We start from the raw sequence: 21045 nt of genomic DNA, 5'->3' as shown, positions 1-21045 counted from the left end.
ACTGCCAAATTGCGCAAGGTGGGGGACCAGGTGGGCCGCATGATCCGCCGAGTTTCCAATAACCGCGGGAGGTTACGGTACAAAGATGCCTTGCGGCTGGCGCACGCATTCATAACCAGTGACGAGAAAATGTGACGAGAAAGCCCTTGAGGTGGTTCTCCGTAAGATTTATAAGCGTGCTCCCGACCTCCCGGTCACCACGTCCAACCAGCGCCTCCTGGGCCTGGGGATGGTCAACACCTTCGTGGAGCTCCGAGAAGCACAGTTGACAAACCACTACACAAGACTCTCAAAGACGCGATCGGGCCGCCGCCTGCTTGCCCGACTTCACATCTGCCATCCAACCCTGACGGAAGAGCGCGTGCGCATCCCCGAAATCTGGAGATCCGCCCTGCACGTACGCCCTTTTCTGGCCAACATGACACGAGACGACCATAGTGACCGGCACTTCGGGCGGGCGGAAGCCTTGGCACGCTACTATGGAAACAAACACGGAGTATTTTACGCGGACGCCACCGGCCCACACCATGGAGTTGGCACACGGCCGCAGTCGTCCACCAAAACACCGCAGTGAACAACTTTACGTTCAAAGCACAAGACATTACTTATGCGGAAGAGGTGGCAATCGCGCTCGCCGCCGCCGATCATGCAGGACTGGGGGGTCATCATTAGCGACTCGAGGAGCAAAGCGCTCTAACCATTAAACCAACGAGGCGGGTACGGTGGACATCTCATTAGTGTTCTTGAGGGCAGTTGCTGCTTCATTTCCTTTCCTCAAAACCACTCGATGGACACCTCATTAGTGGTTTTGAGGAAAGGAAATGGAGTAGTAACTGCCTCTCTTCTCGGTGGGCCCCTCAACCACGCCGTGAGGGACGGGAGGAAGGTAGAAGTGCCCCCGCCGCGGTGGCTCAGTGGTTAGGGCGCTCGACTACTGATCCGGAGTTCCCGGGTTCGAACGCGACCGCGGCGGCTGCGTTTTTATGGAGGAAAAACGCTAAGGCGCCCGTGTGCTGTACGATGTCAGTGCACGTTAAAGATCCCCAGGTGGTCGAAATTATTCCGGAGCCCTCCACTACGGCACCTATTCTTCCTTTCTTCTTTCACTCCCTCCTTTATCCCTTCCCTTACGGCGCGGTTCAGGTGTCCAAAGATATATGAGACAGATACTGCGCCATTTCCTTTCCCCAAAAAACCAATTATTATTATTAAGGTAGAAGTGCAAGAGAGAAAGGAACCGTAGTGGAGTGCTCCGGAATAAATTCGATCACCTGACAGCACACGGACGCTTTTCGCGGCCGCATTTCGGTGGGAGTGAAACAATGAAGAGGTGCCGTAGTAGAGGGCTGCGGGTTAATTTCGACGCCCTAGAGATCCTGCCGTGCGCTGACAAGATCGCATAGCACATATATATGCGCCTTTTTCTCTTCGCCTCCATCGAAACACGTCCAGGCGGGTGCTCAGGATCAGCAACAGAGCGCTCTAACCATTGAGCCACCGTCGTGTGCCACTGAAGAGTGAGCAGGTTGGACATTATGAATGCAGCGAGAGGTTGAACGAATGCTTATTACAAAGATAGAAATGGCTGAACGGAGCGTTACTTAAGCAACTCGCGTGACCAGCGCCGCTTACGGGATGAGCACGCACTACAATGTGGTCGCGTTGCACGAACGCGTCGTCATGGCGCTCCATGGGACGACGGAGCCGGTTGCTTTTATTGCTTCCTTTGAACTGAGCGCTTCATTGGGACACCCTACCGGCGAAGGTAGCAGAGCGCGCTGCGGCTCACAGAAGCAAAGTGGCTGATGGAAGCAGCACCATCCGTGGACCGTGCTAGAATGTGCTACGCCTTTCTTGCCGAGCATTTCGTGCTTACATCTCCCGCCGACGCGATAGACTTAATTTTTTTGCACAGCGAATCAATATTTACGCACGTGTTTCTGAAATTCGCCGTGTGCGTCATGTTTACAACACGATATACGATAAGAGTGGGGAGGTTTAGCCACAGCTCCATGCTCACTACTAACAGAGGTACCGACCACGCATTCGCCATGCTGGCTTGCATACAGGGCTTCGGGTTTACGGCACCGGATGCCTATCGAATTAACTAGAACTCCTGGAATTTGGTATTACGGCTAAGCATCGATCTTAGGCACGTGGGACCGAAACGGTCGAAATCTGTACGTAGAAGAATCGGCACGTATGCTTATTATTTTACAGCGAGAACTGCTTATGGAGCACCTTCCACGACGACGCGCAGCCCCGTTCAGCGATCACGTACATCGCGCTAGTCTTAGGAGTGGGGCACGTACTTACCCGTGACCATCCCCTGCACGTGCCACAAGCCTCGCATTTCGTGCAACTCTTAAATTACGGCGCGGTTCAGATGCCCACCGAGATGGGAAACAACTATACTACTGCGCATTTCCTTTCCTCAAAAACCAATTTTCATTTTTTTTCCGCCGAGTAGCGAGACAGTTACGGCGTCTTCCTTCCTTAAAACCAATTTGTTGTTTTCAGGTCGGGGTTCAAACCCGACCGCGGCGGCTGTGTGTTTATGGAGGCAAAACGCTAAGGCGCCCGTGTGCTGTGCGATGCCAGTGCACGTTAAAGATCCCCAGGCGGTCGAAATTATTCCGGAGCCCTCCACTACGGCACCTCTTTCTACCTTTCTTCTTTCACTCCCTCCCTTATCCCTTCCCTTACGGCGCGGTTCAGGTGTCCAACGATATACGGGACAGATACTGCGCCATTTCCTTTCCCCCCAAAAAACCAATTATTATTGTTACTATTTCAGTCTAAGGTGTCATGAACTAATCACGCGCGCAACCTGTACACATTTGTTCTTCTCTGAATAGTTTGTGTATATTACCTCTCCCCATATCCTCTTTTCCTGTCCCCTCACCTTTCATTTCATTTCTCCATTCTGCCTGCTATCCTTTATTTCCGCTGCCCCAGCTTAAGTGCTTCAGTATTGATGGCAGACGCCGGGGCTAGCAAAAATCTTATCCTTCCTTTTTATTATTATTTTAATAAACCACTACTACTACTGCACTAGTGAAAAAAAAAAACGTAGTACATAAAATAGTACATATGGTAACTATACGCACGTGACCTCAGCGTTCGGGCATCGAAGGAAGGTCTGCTGAACACGCATCACGGAAACCTAGAGGCCGAGTAGTACGCATGAACCATGGTATGAACAACTTCCCAGTTTGAATGTGCAGAGTTGTGGTGCTAACAGTTGTGCTGCACGGACTGCGGTAAGCTGTGCAACGTTGTAATGGGCCCTGCTGTGAGAGTCGCAAAAGGAAACTATACGGCGTGCCTGATCAGAATTTAGTGCCGATTATTTGAAAATTATTCGGAAACTTTTGAATATTTTTGAACATGTTAACTACCCGCCGCGGTGACTCAGTGGTTAGAGCGCTCGGCTACTGATCCGGAGTTCCCGGGTTCGAACCCGACCGCGGCGGCTGCGTTTTTACGGAGGAAAAACGCTAAGGCGTCCGTGTGCTGTGCGATGTTAGCGCACGTTAAAAATCCCCAGGTGGTCGAAATTATTCCGGAGCCCTCCACTACGGCACATTTCTTCCTTCACTCCCTTCCCTTACGGCACGGTTCAGGTGCCCAACGATATACGAGACAGATACTGCGCCATTTCCTTTCCCCAAGAACCAATTATTTATTATTAACATGTTAACTACCAAATACGTTTGACGAATCATATAGGAGGATATTTGATTTGCTATCTAAAAATTTCAAACATGCGCACACACCTGTTTTATACAATTCTGATAAAAGAACAAAGACAAAGGGATGGCGATTACTACTAGCCTTGACGCATGCACAAGCGCACAACGTTTGTCATACAAACTCTCAACAAATTCAAGCAGTGGTGTGCGTACCACCAAGCCACCCGAGCGAAAGTGAAAGTTCCGTTCTATGCCATAGGGTGCCAAAAGCTAGCCAGTTCAAGTGTGGGTGGGAGTCAAGGAGCTTGCGAGGGAAAACTGCTGGCCAACAAACATTTAACCGCACGCCCTCGCTTCCAAAAAGCAGGTCCAGCTGGACAACGTTCAAGCTGCGGCAGCACGACTCACTAGCTGCAGAAATTCAAAACACACCCGAAAAAGAGAAGCCTAAATGACGAATAAAACCGTCATTAAAGCGAAAATCCCACGTGCCAGTGCATGATATTCGTAATTTCAGCTATTTTGCACCGTATGTGCCGATGCAGCATAATCGAGCTTTTTGCTTCGTGACCGGGCGAATATATTACTGAAGCGAGATATGCACGCTTACAGGCGCGAATTTATGGGCAACTCCTTAAGGGGGTGCTCTTAACTCCATAACACATTTAACATTTAAGCGCGATAGCGTTCAGGGCCAGGTTCAGTGGAGAACACAGCGCCGTAGCTGGCGTGTAGGGAACATCGGGATTGGTTGAGGGGGTCGTGACGTCACCACCAAATGAACTCGCGCGGGGAATTCAAAACACCTCACTAGTACAATAATGATGATGCCACTACTCAATTGCTCATGGGTCTACAGCATCATGATGACATTCCACCACCATTATGTAGTGCCTCTGAAGAAAAAAAAAACTGCGCTGAAAATAAAAGTGGTCGTGCCTTTGGCTCGCGAGCGAAGAGCGCTACCCCTCGACCACTGAGGTATGTTCATTCTACCTTGTGGTAAATAAAAATAAAGTACCGCGTTGGCAAAGAGGTCCCCAGGCCATTGAAGGGACCCAGCTACGCTATCTCATCATGCCCTTAAGGCGTAGCTTGTGTCCCCAGAATTTTTGTCAGCAAAAATGGGGACAGACCATTTTTAGTGAAAAATTCCGTAAAGAGAAATAGTACAGATGATAACACTGCCCCCAGTTCACTGTACCTTGTCTTGCATGAACCAGCCATCATGCACTCTATCTACATGTGAGCAAGGCAAAATTATTTGGCTGCTGTACTAGACGTAACACCAAAGATTGCTCCTGCAGACAAGGTGTGCCTTTTACGCTTGAAACCTTGTAGGGAGAAAGAGTAACATGAATAGTCACAACAGCGTGCCTTTGTCTTGATTCTCGTGCAGCTGGCAATTTATGGGCTTTCTTTTGCCTGCCTCATAATGCAGCTGCACTAGAAGCCGGGTCAGTTCAATGTGCGCTGCTAGTCCAAGGTGTGCATGGCCTGTTGCTCCAATGGTTACCCTTAATAACGTAACTAGTAATGGAATCATTCAATGAGTCTGTTGGGGCTCATACCATGACCACCAAAGAGTGCACAAGCATGAGATTGCCTGCAATGAGGGGTCAACTGTAAAACAAGCAGTTTCACCCCACACCATTTATGTCCTTTCTTTACTCTTTTTTTGATGACATTTCAGAAAAAAGCAGCATGTGAAAAATTTACAAAACTGACAAATGCAACCCAGTAATTTATGAAAAATCATTATTCAAGCAAATAATAGGGATTGAGCAGTTTATCTTGAAACAAGATACACAAAGCAGCATGTATGCTCACCATAAACAGGCAACACTCAAACAACTATCACAAATTAACACTAATGGAAGGATGATCAGTTTCCGTACTGCATGTTCAGAAGCAGCAACGTGTCTGTGATGGGCACAGCGCTGTTTACATTGGTGCTGATTCCAACTTGAAATGCCTTTTGCAAAAGCATGCTGCCGTGCTCCTGGGCGAGCACCACAAATTCTGGAAGGTGATCGAGCACAAGCAACACCAAATCCCTACGATCACTTGCAAGACACTGCAAGTAGCCCGAAATGAATTGTCCTGCAGTCTTTGGATTATTCTTGATGCTCTGAAGCAGCAGCCTGAATGCCAAGCTGCAACACGATATGTTTGTGCTAGTCAGCACAACGCACTGTAGCTCGTCTTGATAAGCTTCTAGAACTTCGGGCTTCCTCGATGAAACTATGTCCAGGTCCTTCAATGCCGAAAGAATCTCTTCTGGGTCAACAGTATCTTTGTCAAGCAGGCTCCTGAGATCCCGGCTACTGCCACCTTTGCCAAATCCCAGCGGTTGTGACACTGGACGCACAACCGAGCTCCTTGTAGAAGGGCCAGGTTCTGAACCGATGCTTTCTGGAGCATTTTCGTTTCCTTCGGGATGCAGTCGAAGAATACAAGTGCCAGCCAAAAGAGTCTTCAGGCTCAGCAGGTCTGGGAAGACACCTGCAACATCTTGCATTGCACCGTGGTGCTTCTGAACCCACTGCCTAGCTGCAGATGGATTGTGGTAGACATACTGATGAACCAGAAGCAAGAACCTGTTCAGCAAGCCCATAATCCGCTCTCTTTCATGATTACGCATATATTGGATATGACACTGAAAGGCATCCACATAAACGTCCAGTATGTCATTTAGTGCAGACACTCGAATGTCAAGAAAGAGGTGTGGAACAAGCAACTCCAGCGTTCCCAACATGTGCACAAAAAATGATGCATGATTTCGTGTACCAAAGACTAACGTGCCCATACCTGAACGACTGTGGAGAAGGCTGGCCATCATAGGGAGTTGACGAAGCATTAGCTCTGGATGAGTTGCTGCAAGTTTCCTAGTAGCAATATGGAGGTCTGACAGCTTGTAGTAAGACTGCTTGTCATAGTCAGCAATGGACAGCGCCAGCAAAAGCGTGTGTGAGAGGGTGTCCACCTTTGTCTGACCAGATGTCTGCGGTCCTATGTCCTTCAACATTTCGGCTATTGCATCCAAAGTGAACACAATGCTGGGAATGCACAGGTATAGCTGCGTGAGCATCTCTTTTGCAGCTGCACGACGATCAGGTTCATTCTGGACAATGGCTGTCAGGTGAGACACGACAGCCGAGATCAGAGTCTTGTCAGCACAGCTTTGCTCCAGCAATGGCAAACGTGTAGAAATCTTAATTCTGCTTTCCTCCTGGGGAGCTGACTGACCCTCTGAAGCTGTGCTCGCTGAAATGTGTTCATTGATGATATAGTCTGCCATTGCACAAGCCTGATCAGGGCTAAAGATCAACACTTTCTCAGGCGTGTAATGCTTAGGAATCTTCTTGTCCCGGCCTTGCCATATCTTTGGTATGAACATGCAAGCCTGAAGGAAGTCTAGCACAGCAGAAGGATCATACTTCTTTGTGGATGCCTGAGAAAGAATCTCATTGATGGCTGCATGCAATGTCGTCCAGTGAGCCCTGTGGATGAGCAGAGCCAGCAGGTATGGTCGAAATGTCGTTCTTAGAAGCTCATTTTTCGTACTGTTGTGAAAAAGCAATTGGTGCTGCAGCTCCGGACAAGAGAAAATACATTCCGGCTCCAAGTGCTCCAGCCAGTCTACAATGACAAAGCTAGTGGTCACCTTCTCAGACTCAAACATGTTTTCACAAAGAATTTTCGAGAGTGCATGAATCAGCTGCTGACTGTCGCCCATTTTGATAGCCCTTTGTACAAGCACACAGAGTGCCTCCTCGAAACGCTTAGACTCGTTTCGTGCCACAGATGTCAGAGCTTCTACAATGTTGGCAGATTTCGCATCACCAGACGCTAGCCTTCTTGGTGCCTGATCCTTGTTCCTCGAAGATGAATGTGACATACAGTACTGAGTCAAGATTGCTGTAAGGGGTGACTGGACTTTGCTCAGCTCCAAGATCTTAGAGCAAACCCAGTGGAACTTGAAAGTAAGCGGCGAGTTTGAGGCTCCTCTCTGCTGAGCTGCAATGGCAAGTCTGAAGAGAGAACACGTTATGAATGACTTTACAAACAATGCATTTACAAACTCCTCTTGCTTCTCACTCTCAAGGAGGTGCTCGCATGTGTGTATAAACTCTGCCAAAGCACCACCAAAGAGGCACTTTCTGAGCACATCGTGTGAAAACGCCTTTTGCAGACCCCTAAATAGTTCCTGCTCTTGCTTGCTTCCCAGCTTTCCTTTTATGGGGTCTAAACCAAACAACTGAACAACAGCTATTGGGACCGAGTCTAGACGAGACACCTCTGTTGGTCGTGGTGGGGCATGCTGAATAACCGAAGTTGGCACTGGTTCAATGTCGTCCATCTCGGCAGCTGAGTCAGTGACGTCACTCTCGCCCAGAAGCCGATAAAACAATTCGCCCCCAATCGCTCCCCTCTGATGTTGCACTTCAACAAGCTGCGACATGTATGCCTTGTCAACAACTGCCTGGACAACAGCAGCCTCATCATACTCCACAGCTCTGTCCAAGCAGCAAAGCAGCTTGCTCATACTGGGAACTGGAATACCAAAGGACTGAATGAAAAGTACAAGCTGGTTCGGCTCCAAGTCTTTCAATGCAGCATCGACAAGAACGTCCACTGACGACCTGATCATGCGAAGCTTCAGCCAATCCGGCAAGAGGAGAGCCTCTTCAGATGTGTCCACGAGGAAAGCTTGGGGTGGGTCTCCTCCCTCTGGAAACCACGTCTCCAAAAGTGCGTTGAACATTTCAGGATCGCTCTGAGGGGGACCATACGTGAGCAAAATGATCATGGAATGGACAACTAGTATGTACATGGTTGCAGTCTCACCAGACGCCCACTGCAATGTTATGTGATCTTGACATTCATACCAAAAGACATCTTTAGAAGGCTTCCGTGCATTCTGGAGATATCGCGTAAATATGTCGAGCAGTGAGCAGTGGAAAAGTTGGCTGTAATCAAAGCCAACGGAGTCCTGCAGGAGAATGCAGTTTACAATTGTTGGCCTGTCAATAATGAGTTGAGTGATGTCAAGTGAGAGCTCGGAGAGTCCATCTTCAGGTGTAAAGGTTGCAAGGAATTTTACGTAAGCTGTAACGGCAAAAGGATCATTCTCAACTTGACATGCCTGCCGCAGAGTTGCACTGATGTCCTGGCGCACAACGTTGAAGTGAGGAAGCGAGGGAATTTCCTTCAGAAGCCATTCGTGACTGTTTGGATCAGAATCTTGCAGGCCCTCTGCACTTAGGGGCTTCTGACTGAGGACAACCATGAGTCCTTTGGTTGCAAGTGTACGGGCACTCTGCTGCTGTGAACTGAGGCGCCTCATGAAATAGTCTAGAACCTCGCACGTGGCCTGGACATCTTCGTCCGGGTTCCTCAGCAACTTCTGCAAGTGCTGCAACAACTGTTGCTGTTTGCGCTTCTTACTCTGCGGAGGCTTGACTTTGCCTTTCTCTGGCTTCTCATCTTCCAGCTCCGCGGCTCCTTGGCTGCACTCCAGGGCATCTGTGAGGAGAAACTCACAAAGACACTGCACGGGAAGGAGGTCGAATGAGCCCTCGTTTGACTCTACAAGTTCTGCCAGCCAAGGCATATGAGAAGTGCCTTGTCTTTGGATGATGCCCAAAAGGAAGTCGGGTTTTCTGCTTCTGCACAGGAGGTGCCCAAGCTTCAGAGTTTCATTAAGAGCTTTAAGCTGCTCCAGAACCTGTGGCGGAGGCCTCCTTGTCACGCCCTGAGGGTCCATCATTACCAGCTTAGACATCAAGAGACTGTTGCTTTCAGTAATTGTTACCTTTGTCGATGCAGCTGCAAGATGTGTTTCAAACTCCAGTATCTTCTGCTTTTCCACCTGAGCAATCTGCATTTCCCGTGCTTTGATTTCATCAGCTTTCTCACCTACTGCTAATGTCGGTGGAGGAAAGACAAAGTGGTTAGTGATGCACATCTCCACCATGCTTTGCAGTGTTGGGTGACTTGCAAAGGCCATTTCCCCAAACGTAGAAGGGTTGTGGGCTACCACAATAAGAAGCATAATCCAGGCCTTCCAATAGTAGTCTGCAATTGCGAGATTTGGTGGCGTGTAGCCCGCCGGAAGTGTGATGTTCTCAGGGTGGTGATAAGCGCACAAGTGAAAGATGATCTCAATGAGTTCTGTTCGCTCTACCACGAGCACAGGGTGTGAATCTTCCTTGTAGATTGCAGCTGCCCTTCTGATGAGTTGATCTACGAGCTCCATAGCATCAGATGGGCTGAGGGGGTGCTCCTTTGACATCCCTATTATCAGTATTCGAATGAGCGTGTCCTCCAATGCAGGGACGTCTGAGGCTAGTCGAATCATCAAGAGCCTGTCACTTTCTGGAGGCCAGTTGTCCTTGCAGTAGTGTTCCAGCTGTTCGAGGAAGAAGGCCTTGTGCAAGCAATGCAGGAATTCATTCCTGGCTGGTTTGAACATCTTCGGAACGACGGTGTGGAGCCACCACACAGTGTCCCGCTGAATAGTGGCGACCTGCATTTGGTAGTTTCGAAGGGGGGAGATGTCTTTCTTTTCACCCCTGAATAGTGCTGTTGCTGCTTCGCGCACGGCTGGTGTGATTGCCATGAAGATAGCCTTCACAATGAGATCCGTTATTGACACAAAGAGCCGTTCCCTCAGTGGCTGGTCAAGTTCTTGAAATTGCGTCTCCTTTCGCTCCTGCATGAGACCAAGACAAAAAGTAGTGAAGTTGAGGTCATAGCGCAGAGACCGTATGATCTCTCGGAACAAGGCACGCAGGCATCGCAGATAGTCATCTCTGTTGATCAGAAGGTCTTGAAAAACTTCAGCGAGATTTCTGGCAGCTTTTTCAGGTGAGTGCTGAAATATCACCGAGATGAGCTGCATGTTATTTGGGTTCCTCGAGTTCGATAGTTCATTGTAAATGCAATGCTTCAAGACAGTGCATAGATTGTCAGCATGCTGACCCAACAGTTCTTTCATGCACTGCATGAAATGGTTGACAACCGGCTTCGTCTTCAGCCGAATGCGGATTAGGCAGCCAATCACTTCGACATCATGTTTGTTGTGCTGGTTGCAGTTCATGCACACTGTGAGCAACAGGTCCTGGGCAGGACGGGTCAGCTTGGGATTCTGAAGCCAAGTTTCCAGACGGTGGGCAACCAAAGAACGCACCTCGCTGATTCCGCACGCACACACCAGCAAACGCAATAGGTTTTTCGAGATGTCCATTGGCTGACGGCGATTCAGCTGTTCGTGGATCACTTCCAGAATGTAGTGCTCAATGCTTCCTTTGGAGCCTGCAAATCGTGGCACAACTGCAACATTTTCCGGGCTCTCCTTAAGGTCCAGGTGCAAACTCGACAGGGAATCGTCGTCATCGACTGCTTGCGCTGGAGGACTGGGACACGCGTCTGGCTTGAAGAGGAGGTCCGGCGCAAGCATGCTCTTGGGCGGCAGCCTGGTGTTAAACGCCGTGAGCACATTGTCAACGTAGTTTTTACACTCATCGTGGTCGACCCAAACTCGGTCTCCCAGCGAGTCCTCGACAAAAACTTTCACAAACTGATCTGGCCAACTGACGTTGTCCTGAAACGCAGCCAGCAAGAGGTTGCAAGCCAGCACCGAGATCAGGTTGTTGCCTTTAGTCTTGAAGTTCACCGTGACGTCGCGCTTGAGCAAGCTAGTGAAGGCTTCGACGGAACCCTCCGAGTCAAATATCCTTGGTCGAGTTTTGGCCAGGAACATCAAAGTTAGGTAGAGCATGGGATCTGGCTTTGGCCGCGTGTTCTTCAGCGTTTTCGCCGCACCACACATGAGCGACTCTACCTTCTCATCATCGCCGACGTCCTCCGCTTTCAGAACGCGGCTCAGAAAGTCTGTTGGGTCGACTTCTACGGCGATCACGTCCCACTGATCACTCTTGCTGGAAGGCGTCTCGCGCTTTATCTGCGACCCGCCGGGGCCTAAGCGGGCGAGAGAGGACGGGGCAGCGGCAGCGAGTTTCGGCTTCTTGGACTGCACCAACGAAGGTCCGCCCCCGGCTTCTGGCCGTTTCCGCTCACTGCTGGAACTTGCGCTGCTCAATGTCGCCTGCTTCACGGGCGGCTTCGGTTCAGGCACGTCGGGCGTCGATCTTTGTTTCGATCCGAGGGCGATGAAGTCGCCGGACGGGAACAGAGCCTTCACTTTGTTGGGGCCTCTTTTCTGAGAGCCCTTGCCTTTCTCTCGTTCCATGTCGCACCGAAGTTGTTCACTTTACGTAGCTACAACACAACTCATTTCTTGCCCGTTGGAAACCCTACAGCACATAACTGCTACCTGAAAGAGACGCGTCCGCTGACAACCTGCCAGCACTGGCGCCATACTTGCCATGCCATACCCGTTAGTTTCTATTTGTTTACTGCAAGCCACAGTTTCGCATACGTATTGCGCATGTCGTACTACATGCAAGGTAATGCAAAAACATTAGGAATAAAAAGTAAAATGAAAACTAGTATATTTAAAAAGACTGGTTTGTTGACATAATTTTTATTTAGAAGTTTACTACGAGTATGCTACGAGTGATGATCCAGTAAACACGCTACAGCTGGCGCTAGCGGCTTCAGAGCGGCGTCTCATTGAAACGCAAAGCCGTTTTGAGCCAAGCCTCCTAGCGAGTGCATGTTGAGCCGAGTGATGCGCAAGCATGCTGTCGCGCAGCATAAACAACGAGTATTTATTAATCCTTCTGGTTTCATGTGCATTTTTGCAATGTGTAGTCGCTGAAACACCAGGTTGCACATTGGTTAACAAGGACTCTAAATCAGAGAAAGCGCTTTTAGACGGGCTGCACGACTTGAAAGGAGAAACGTAAGATTCCATATTATGAGGTTCTATTTTCATGAATGATTTTGCGAAACGGTTTGCAAAACGCGCATCTAAATAGAATTGACTGCGCCGCTTCTTTTTCATCAATATTTGCTTGAGATTTTGTTCGCCGGATTGATGTGACACAGTGCTCGATCGTTCATGGAAAGCACTCGTAACCGATGTGATCAGAAATGTGCGCAAACGATCTGCTTTTTTCTTTTGCTCCAGTTTCAGAGTAGAGGACAAAGTAGACGGCAAACTGAAGAATGTCTACGAAATCGGCGTCTGCGCAAGCGTAAACAAGTCGGCGCCTCTAATTGGGGCTGTTCAACATGTTATTGGCGATAAAGCCAACCAGACAATCGTGTTGGGACAACTGAACGCTACGACGCTAGTCGGGGCCCGTGAGTCGGATTTCTCCTTGCTGCGTCTGAGCTCGCGAAATGCGCCTTCTTTCAGTTGTGTGTGCTTCTCATCATAAATAAACTAATAACGTTGGCACTGACAAGCCACGTAAACTGAAGCCACTTTTTTTTTTTTTTTTTCAGCCGGGTGGACTCTAGTCACATACAGAGGTGGCGATCAGTATAATGGATCCTGTGAGAACTCTTCTCGACAAGTTCAGTTTGTCGTCCTTTGCAGTCCAGACGAGCATCACGTAAGTTCTTCTGGGAAAGGGCGGAGGGGGCTCGGCTGTACCGAAACGCTTGCGACGCGAAGAATAATTTATCATTTTCAGTTAAACCGCGCAAGCGTGGTGCCGACAAGCTTTTTGCACATAATTTCAAATTTTCTGGTTATTTCTCTACCAAATTTGCGATTGATCTTTAAATATTATGCTCCGAGAGGAAAACTAGTTATAAAAGAGAAAAACTATAGTCACATATAATTAAAGAGTGATCAATAAATGCGGCCTAACTTCGTTCCCTCTCATATTGCTCACGACTGTACTATTCATTGCTGCACTGCCAGTGCCATTTGTCCACCCATGTATGTAGGACTTTTTTTGGCTGCAGTAGTGTGCAGCGCAGTCAACCTTGCTTGCTTGAGAAGAGGGACGCGTCCTCAGTACAGAAAATGCAGGGCAAGCATGAGCACAATAACTGCTCTCTTAATTCTCAATTACTTCGCCCTTCTCGTTATCTGTTAAGCTCAGCTTGTCGTCAGTCATTGCCTATTCAACGCATGCAACTTGTCACGATTAAACAGCTCGTCATCACTCGTAGCTACGCATTTTGTTGGCTCGAAAATCATGACGCCGGAAAGTAAGTTTTTGAAAGTGTAATTTGAATGTATGACACTGTTGGACATGAAATATGTGCAGCATTCCTACAAAGATTTGTGGTTGCTCAGGTCCTCTCAGTACCTGAGGAAGCGTGCCTTTGTTCAGTCGTGTAGGTGGAAAAATCATTTGTTTGTGCATTTCAGGGATCTCTCCAAATAGCCTCCAGCGGCCGCACAGGCGAACCAAGCTGCTCTTACGTTTTTGTAGTAAGCAGCAGTGTTGTATGTTCCAAGGAGAAACATGAGCAGCATCATCGTGGTCTCAGTGGCGGTGCCGTGTTCTGCATACTGTAAGTAAAACTACATGTTTAAAGGCACACTGACGACGACACTATCCATTTTCTTGTTATATTAGTAAAATCTAATAGCTAGGTTTTTTGTGGCCGTGTTTTTTCAGCAGCAAACGACACATTTATTAGTGAGAAACTTGGGTTGAAAATGGAATAATTTTTCTTGCACTTGGTTCAGGTGTGTGTCATCTGAACCAAGTGAACACCATCTGAACAGCATTGACAGAATTATGAACTCTGAACATCTACTGGAAGGGGATGGTAGTGTGCTTTAGCCTCGGTGATCATCAAGCACAAAGTGCTTAACGTCATTGCAGTTTGTGAAAATGGCTTGCAGCAGCGATACCTGCATTTTATTTTTTGGTCTTTCCTAGTTTCTGAAAGTTCTGTTTTTGGTGAAAGCACCCTCTTTGTAATTAGAGCGCAGTAATCGGTTGATATGGCCCAACTTCACTTTGTCCTCAGTGCCCCTGTTAGCTATAATCTGCATGATAGCGGTATGGGCAGTTGGCAGTGTATGGCCGGCCTGAAAAGTGTTAAAATAATACTATTCAGTGGGTGAACTGTGCTTTGCAAAGGAATAGACAAAGTATCTGTTGTGCGCAAACAAATCGTGTGAAAAGTTTAAAATAAAAAATTTGTTTTGAAGAAATGAAAGAAAATAAAACAGTAAATGTATCACCTCTCGGTGGACACCTCAGCTGTCGGATGAGAGGAAGGTTGTAGTGAAAGAAGATTGAAAGAGGTGCTGTAGTGGAGGACTCTGGAATAATTTCGACCACCTGGGGATCTTTAACTTGCACTGACATTTTACAGCACATAGCCGCTGGAGGCGGAAACGAACCCTGTGTTTCGACAGAGGCAAAATGCAAATTGTGTGTTTTGGGGGAGGACAGGTATACTCTTGGCCTATCATGGTGACATTCGCAGCGAGAAGCAAGTATAGCGAGTTCCCAGCATTGCCTGAACAAGCTGGGCAATGTGTAGTGAGCTGTGTGTAGCTTGCTACGAACTACACACCAAATCTTTATAAGCACTGAAGTAATACTACATTTTTGGCACCACAGATACGTCCTTAGAGCGCAACTCCAGTTCTTTCACTTTTTTTTTTAATGTCATAATTTCTTGTAGGCTCCTCTGCCTGACCATTTGCACGATATTATGTTGCTGTATTGCTCAAATCGATATTAAAGTTGACCATTGCAAGTTCCGAGTAGATTTTTGTAAGCAGCACTGCATTTTCTATGTCACAAATGTTATTAGCATGTTGATCTGGCTCACAGCTTGTCACAAGTTGCTGCTGTCTTCCAAAATTTGACGGAAAGGGCGACAGTTCGGCATAAAGAAGCAGTGGATTAGAAAACAGACAGACTCAGGCAGCAGGTTAAGAATGTTATGCTTGAAGCACATCCCTTTCAGCACCTATTGAGTGAACCAACTGTGAGGAGAGATGAGAGTTGTTTTTAGGAACAGTGGAACACTCTTTTTTTTTTCAAGAGAATATACTCGCGGGAAGCTGCTGCTGCGTTTTCCACCTCTAGTTGCCGATAAGAACAGTGTGCTGATCTCATGTGACATTTCTCACGGAATTATGAGTCACAGTTCTGCCTTAATTATTTGTGAGACCAAATTTTTGTGACTTGAATACCATTTGCAAAAAATGCAGAATTTGCATTTTCATGAAAATTGAGTCATTTACAGTATTCAATAGGTGTATTATACTTGAGTCAATAATATTTGGAGCATCCGCCTCACATGCGGGAGGTGCGGGTTTCAATCCCCGGTGTCGCCGGGTGCCCACCGGTGATACAGTGGGTACAAGCTTTCCCCTGGCCTGGTGCTCGGCTAGTAAGAGCTGAAATGCTTTGGAAATGTGTCTTTGACCTCACCTTGAGTAATCGAAAAATGCCTTGTGCCATGGCGCTCTTTGGCCATAGACTCCCTTGCGCCATAAGAAAAGCATAATCATCATCATCATCAATAATATTTGCAGTGTTATCACACCAGAAAAAAAAGCATTGCATTCAATTTTGTTGCCCAGCTTGAAAATTAAGATTGGTTTTTCCAGAAAGGAAATGGCGCAGTATCTGTCTTGCATCTTGGCGGACACCTGAACAGTGCTGTAAGGGAAGGGTTAAAGGTGGGCTTGAGAGAAGAAAATAAAGAGGTGCCGTTGTGGACGGCTCTGAAATAATTTCAACCACTTGGGGATCTTTAATGTGCACTGACATCACACGTACGCCTTTCGCCTCCATCGAAATGCAGCCGTGGCAGCTGGGTTCGATTTCATTTTCCTGTTTTGCTGTTATGAGTGGGACAGGGGTCTTTAAGGCCAAAAGATCACGAAAAAGTTCATTTTTGAAATAGTTTTTCAAAATCGACATCCTGTCTCATGCCTCTATATGAAGTTTATAGATTGTTGGATAAAATTTTAGCTGCAATTCCAATTTATAATTCCAAATTATTCCTCATTTCTATTAGTATTTCCTGTTTTCTCAGTACAAAAATTCTTTACTGTTGGCAAGTTTATTTTTAAATTTTTTTATTAACTATGTGCCACTTTCAACCGAGAACCTAGCAGGTGGGCAAATTTTTTTTTTTTTTTCGTGTAAAGTCACACTTGTAACACACAAAAATGAACCAGCAAAACAGTTCTCCAAATACAAACAATAAAGCTACAAAATTAAATAAAAACAAACTATAAAATTACCAACCATAAAGGGCACATCTTAGACAAAGGCAAGGCAAGAAATGTTATGGAACAATAACAGGTGTATCCAGTTTCACTTCAATTTCAGTCAGCTGTACATAAAAGAGAGTTGGAAACAAACATAAGAAGCATTAATATTCTCTTGTGATGAGTTCTAGCTGAAACGAGCTGGGATAATGAATTTGTGTTTGTTATTGACGAGTTTAGTTTATTTCATTCTCTGATTACCCAAGGAAAGAATGAGGACCTGAATGCGTCATTAGAAAAGGAATACTTGGTTAGTGCATGCTTGTGTTGGTGCCATGTTATTTTCGATTGTGAATATGAAATGTACTGCGTGATATCAATTTTCTATTGATACCGCAGCCGTGGCCAAGTGGTAGAACATCCGCCTCGCATGCGGGAGGTGCGGGGTTCGATCCCCAGTGCCGCCGGCTACCCACCGGTGACACACTGGGCACAAGCTTTACCCTGCCTGGTGCTCGGCTTCTTTAGGGTGAAGTGCTTGGGAAATGGGTCTTTGACCCCACCTTGAGTAGAACAAATAACCTTGTGCCATGGTGCTCTTTGGCCACAGATGCCCTTGCGCCATAAAAATCCATCATCATCAATTTTCCATTGATTCAGAATTTGAAAAAAGAATTTTAATCCACCTTATTTTGAGGGCATGTTTTGAAGATGATATCTCGGCATCTAGAGCAGCAGATAGCATAATAATATTTGTTGCAGCGTGCTACTAAATGAATAAGGCATGCAGTGTTGGGAACAGATTTCTGCATTTAGGCCTACAGATTATTTTGCGCTTTGTAATATAATCATTTGAGACATGCATTATGTTCTGCTATAGAGAAAAACCTGAAAATTAGTGTGCATATATTTGGAGCTCCCTTTTTCACAAAAACAATGTGAATGGCTCAAAAGCATTAGGAATTAACACGTCTCACACTTCCACACTCATGAAATTGCAGCCCTATTCTTCAAGCAACACATTTATGCCCCAGTTAATTATTTTCTTTATCATCCAAAGCTGTTTCCACAATGAAAACTCAACTACTCTGTTCTTTAATAAAGTGTTCCACCCCATGAGAGAAGAAAGGACAGCACCAGACAGCACTTCCTGGGCGTGGCGTGGCATATAACTTTGTAGTGTCTACCTTTATTTTTTGGTTTTTAAAAGCAAAGCCTTTTTTAGTCGCTAAATGGCTCTACCATTCTGTCCAGTAGGGATTTCAAATGCAGCTGGCATAACTGATTTCGTGAAAACAGCTCTAGACGTTTCGAAGAAAGTTTGTAAAGTGTGCGCAGTTGTAGATGCTGCGCCACAAAGGGTTGAACCATTCTATAACCAGTCCTATGAACACTGAAGTGCAGCGTGCTGTAAGATAACTAATATTGGCTTTAATGTGTAAAGTACTTTCAGTATTGCATTTCTTGTACGTTATGTTATCTAGCCACACGTTAATAATAGTTTTCTGTTGGCTTTGCAAGGAAAGGAATGTAAATTTGTTAATTTTTTCGAACTAATTGGTGTAAGAAGTGAACATATATATCAGATCAGCACAAAAAAAAAACTTAAGACGGAACAGTTTCATTACGTTTGGCCTCAAAATGTTTGTTGCAACAAAGAAAGGAAAGAGCAGGTAATGCACTGAAGTTTGAAAAACCCCAGGCGTTGCTCACTGAGGCTGTATTTTAGACTAACTAGGGTGAAATTGTCACTGTTAACTCTTCCAGGAATGAAACTAGTAATTTCATATATGTGAATTATACGCTGGACAACGTTTCTTGGCACTGCTGCCAAAGCTACAGAACTGAAGCATACTGTCTCTTTCTACATGGCGGAATATAGTATCCAATTGGAGTGAACAGTTTCTTCTTAAAACACTACTTATTGGTTATACTCATTATTTAACGCATACAGTCGAGCCCACTTGTAATGGCCGCAGTTATAACGAACACTTGCTTATTACGAAATATAACAGTGCTGTTGTCAATGTATGTATTAAGGCAATGGCACTGTGTCTCAGATAAAACGAACGCCTGTGGCTGCAAAACTTGGCTACAGCGACCGAGGAGGCATTGTAAACTCGACCCCACAGCCAAAAACCATCGCTTCTTGCAGAGAGCGACGAGCCGTGCCGCACTCTTTCGTCTTCCTACGAAAATAAGGTAAAAGAAGCAAAACCCATAAAAATAAATAAGAAATAAGAAATACGGGATATGTGGAATGCTGACAAAACATTTTACCAGATCCAGCCATCAAAGGCGATGCCTAGCGCTGGTGGAAAGTGCAGTAAGCATTGTGTTAGGAGCTTTCTGTACATGAGCATGAACAGCAATGACCGGTAGTAGCCGTTTGTCATTTGGAAGTTTTTCAAAGCACAGTGCTTCGGAAGGTACATTCTCGTACGCTACATGCACGGCACAAAGGCGTGAATGGTGCGGGACTTTTTTTTTATTCGACGATTGTGCCACTAGGCATAAGCTTAGATGGGGATGACAGGTGACTTCTTCACTGAGTGGTGTATTGAGTGCAACCACGATATCGCAGAAAAAACATGCTAAACAACTGTGCAGCGCGTCACATACTGCCTTCCCTCATTGTGGTGAGCACGCTCTCCTTCCACTGAACGCGACAGGCACGACCAGCCACTTGACACGGGCATAATTCACATACTCGAGGTGTCTTGTCGGTGGAGCACCACCAGTGCTTACTGTTATCAATATACAACGAACACTTGTGGCTGCACAAATCGGTTACAGTGAATGAGGAGGTGCTGTAAACTTGGCCCTGAAGACGAAAACCACTGCTTCTTGCTGGAGCAGAGAGCGATGAGCATCTCCCAGCCTCTGGGTCATCCCCTACCTCCTTCCTATGCAAATAAAGTGGACCCCCCCCCCCCCCCAAAAAAAAAGTAAAAACAATAAAAGTAAATGACAAATGTAGGATGTGCAGAATGTCAAAAACATTTTATCAGATGGTGCCGTCAAAAATGCATGCCTTGAAAGCTGATGCCTAGCGCAGGTGGAAATTGCAGTAAGCTTTGCGCTAGTGGCTTTCTCTGCAAGAGCATGAACAGCAGCGAGCGGTGGTTGCCGTTATTGGGAAGACGTGCAAGGCGCAGTGCTTTGGAAGCTATGTTCTTGTACGTTTCATGCACAACAGACAGGTATGAATGCTGTGCGCCTTTAGTTTTTATTCGACAAGAGCGCCACTAGGCCTAAGTTTAGAAGCGGGGGGGGGGGGGGGGGGGGGGGGGGGCGAGTGCCTTGTTGAGTTGGACGATGACGTGACGAAAAAAAAATGGGAAGGTCTCTTGATCGACAACTGTGCGGCTCGCCACGTGCTGCCTGCCCTCACTGCGGTGGCCATGCTCTTCTGCCACCGAATGCGACGAGCAAGACTGGTCACTCTACATGGTCGTAACTCACGTGCTGAAGATCTCCTTTTGGCGGCATGTGATCAGTGCATACTGTTAGCAATAGACAGATCAGATGCCACAACATCCCAGTTCTAATTTTTCTGCTCCCAGTCGTGAAGTTCGTGGATGGAATTGACTCTGGAGTGCATAAATAATTGTTTACATTGTGCAGACATTTAGAAACCTAGGAACGATGAAGAGCACTGTCGAACACCATGTTACCAGACGCATGTGGATTTGTGACAACGCGTCGGCGATGCGCAGCTGGCCCAGCCTAATGTCGCCTGGGATGACTTCGTTGGCACGGATGATGATGCCAACATGGGAAAGCCACACATTGAGGAATATATTAGTATGTGAAGTACGAGAGCTATCACACTGCCAGGAATTTAATAAGGACGATGATGAGGAGGCCGCCCTACCACTTGGTACCGTGAGCGCTTCGACCACGATTAGCTATATTGCATCCCTAAGCCAGCTTGTTGGAAGCAAGGGTATCGGCGAGATTCATGTGACTGCGTAGGGGAGAGGTTGGGAAGCACCGTAATGGGGTGTAGTGTGAATAAGCAGACACACATAAAGAACTTACACTTTCCGACTTTCTATTTTTGGCTGTAACGTGGGAAGCCCACTTACTGCGAACCTCAGATATAACGAACGCAATCCGCGCAGCCGTCAGGTTCATTAAAAGTAGGCTCGACTGCATTTCTAACCTGACTGCTCATTTTAAAACATTGAAAGAGTCACGCCAAGAACAGCTTCTTTGATTACA

At 46.8% G+C, this 21045-nt stretch overlaps 2 protein-coding genes across 5 annotated transcripts in view; one reads left to right on the top strand and one right to left on the bottom strand.

The window, feature by feature from the left end:
• Positions 1 to 5466: 5466 nt before the first annotated feature.
• IntS1 (integrator complex subunit 1) lies at positions 5467 to 12093 on the bottom strand. Its single transcript, XM_077654672.1, has one exon. The coding sequence runs from the start codon at positions 11950 to 11952 to the stop codon at positions 5581 to 5583; it is 6372 nt and encodes a 2123-aa protein (XP_077510798.1). The 5' UTR covers positions 11953 to 12093; the 3' UTR covers positions 5467 to 5580.
• Positions 12094 to 12348: 255 nt separating this feature from the next.
• Positions 12349 to 21045, top strand: part of LOC144121461 (cation-dependent mannose-6-phosphate receptor-like) — a 44634-nt gene continuing 35937 nt past the window's right edge. For all 4 annotated transcript variants that reach the window (XM_077654667.1, XM_077654669.1, XM_077654668.1 and 1 more), the window contains exons 1-4: positions 12349 to 12567; positions 12796 to 12971; positions 13116 to 13225; positions 13996 to 14141. In XM_077654667.1, coding sequence (XP_077510793.1) covers positions 12404 to 12567; positions 12796 to 12971; positions 13116 to 13225; positions 13996 to 14141 — 596 coding nt within the window. In that variant the 5' untranslated portion in view covers positions 12349 to 12403. The remainder of the gene's footprint in view (positions 12568 to 12795; positions 12972 to 13115; positions 13226 to 13995; positions 14142 to 21045) is intronic.

This window comes from Amblyomma americanum, chromosome 2 (assembly GCF_052857255.1).
Source record: "Amblyomma americanum isolate KBUSLIRL-KWMA chromosome 2, ASM5285725v1, whole genome shotgun sequence".
In the NCBI taxonomy this organism is placed as follows: domain Eukaryota; kingdom Metazoa; phylum Arthropoda; class Arachnida; order Ixodida; family Ixodidae; genus Amblyomma; species Amblyomma americanum.
The sequence above is the reverse complement of the archived record's forward strand: the minus strand, read 5'-3'. Positions and strand labels throughout refer to the sequence as shown.

What these genes read in the sequence shown, in the direction of transcription:
- IntS1 (XM_077654672.1), bottom strand. Translation starts at nt 11,952, where the DNA reads ATGGAACGAGAGAAAGGCAAGGGCTCTCAGAAAAGAGGCCCCAACAAA.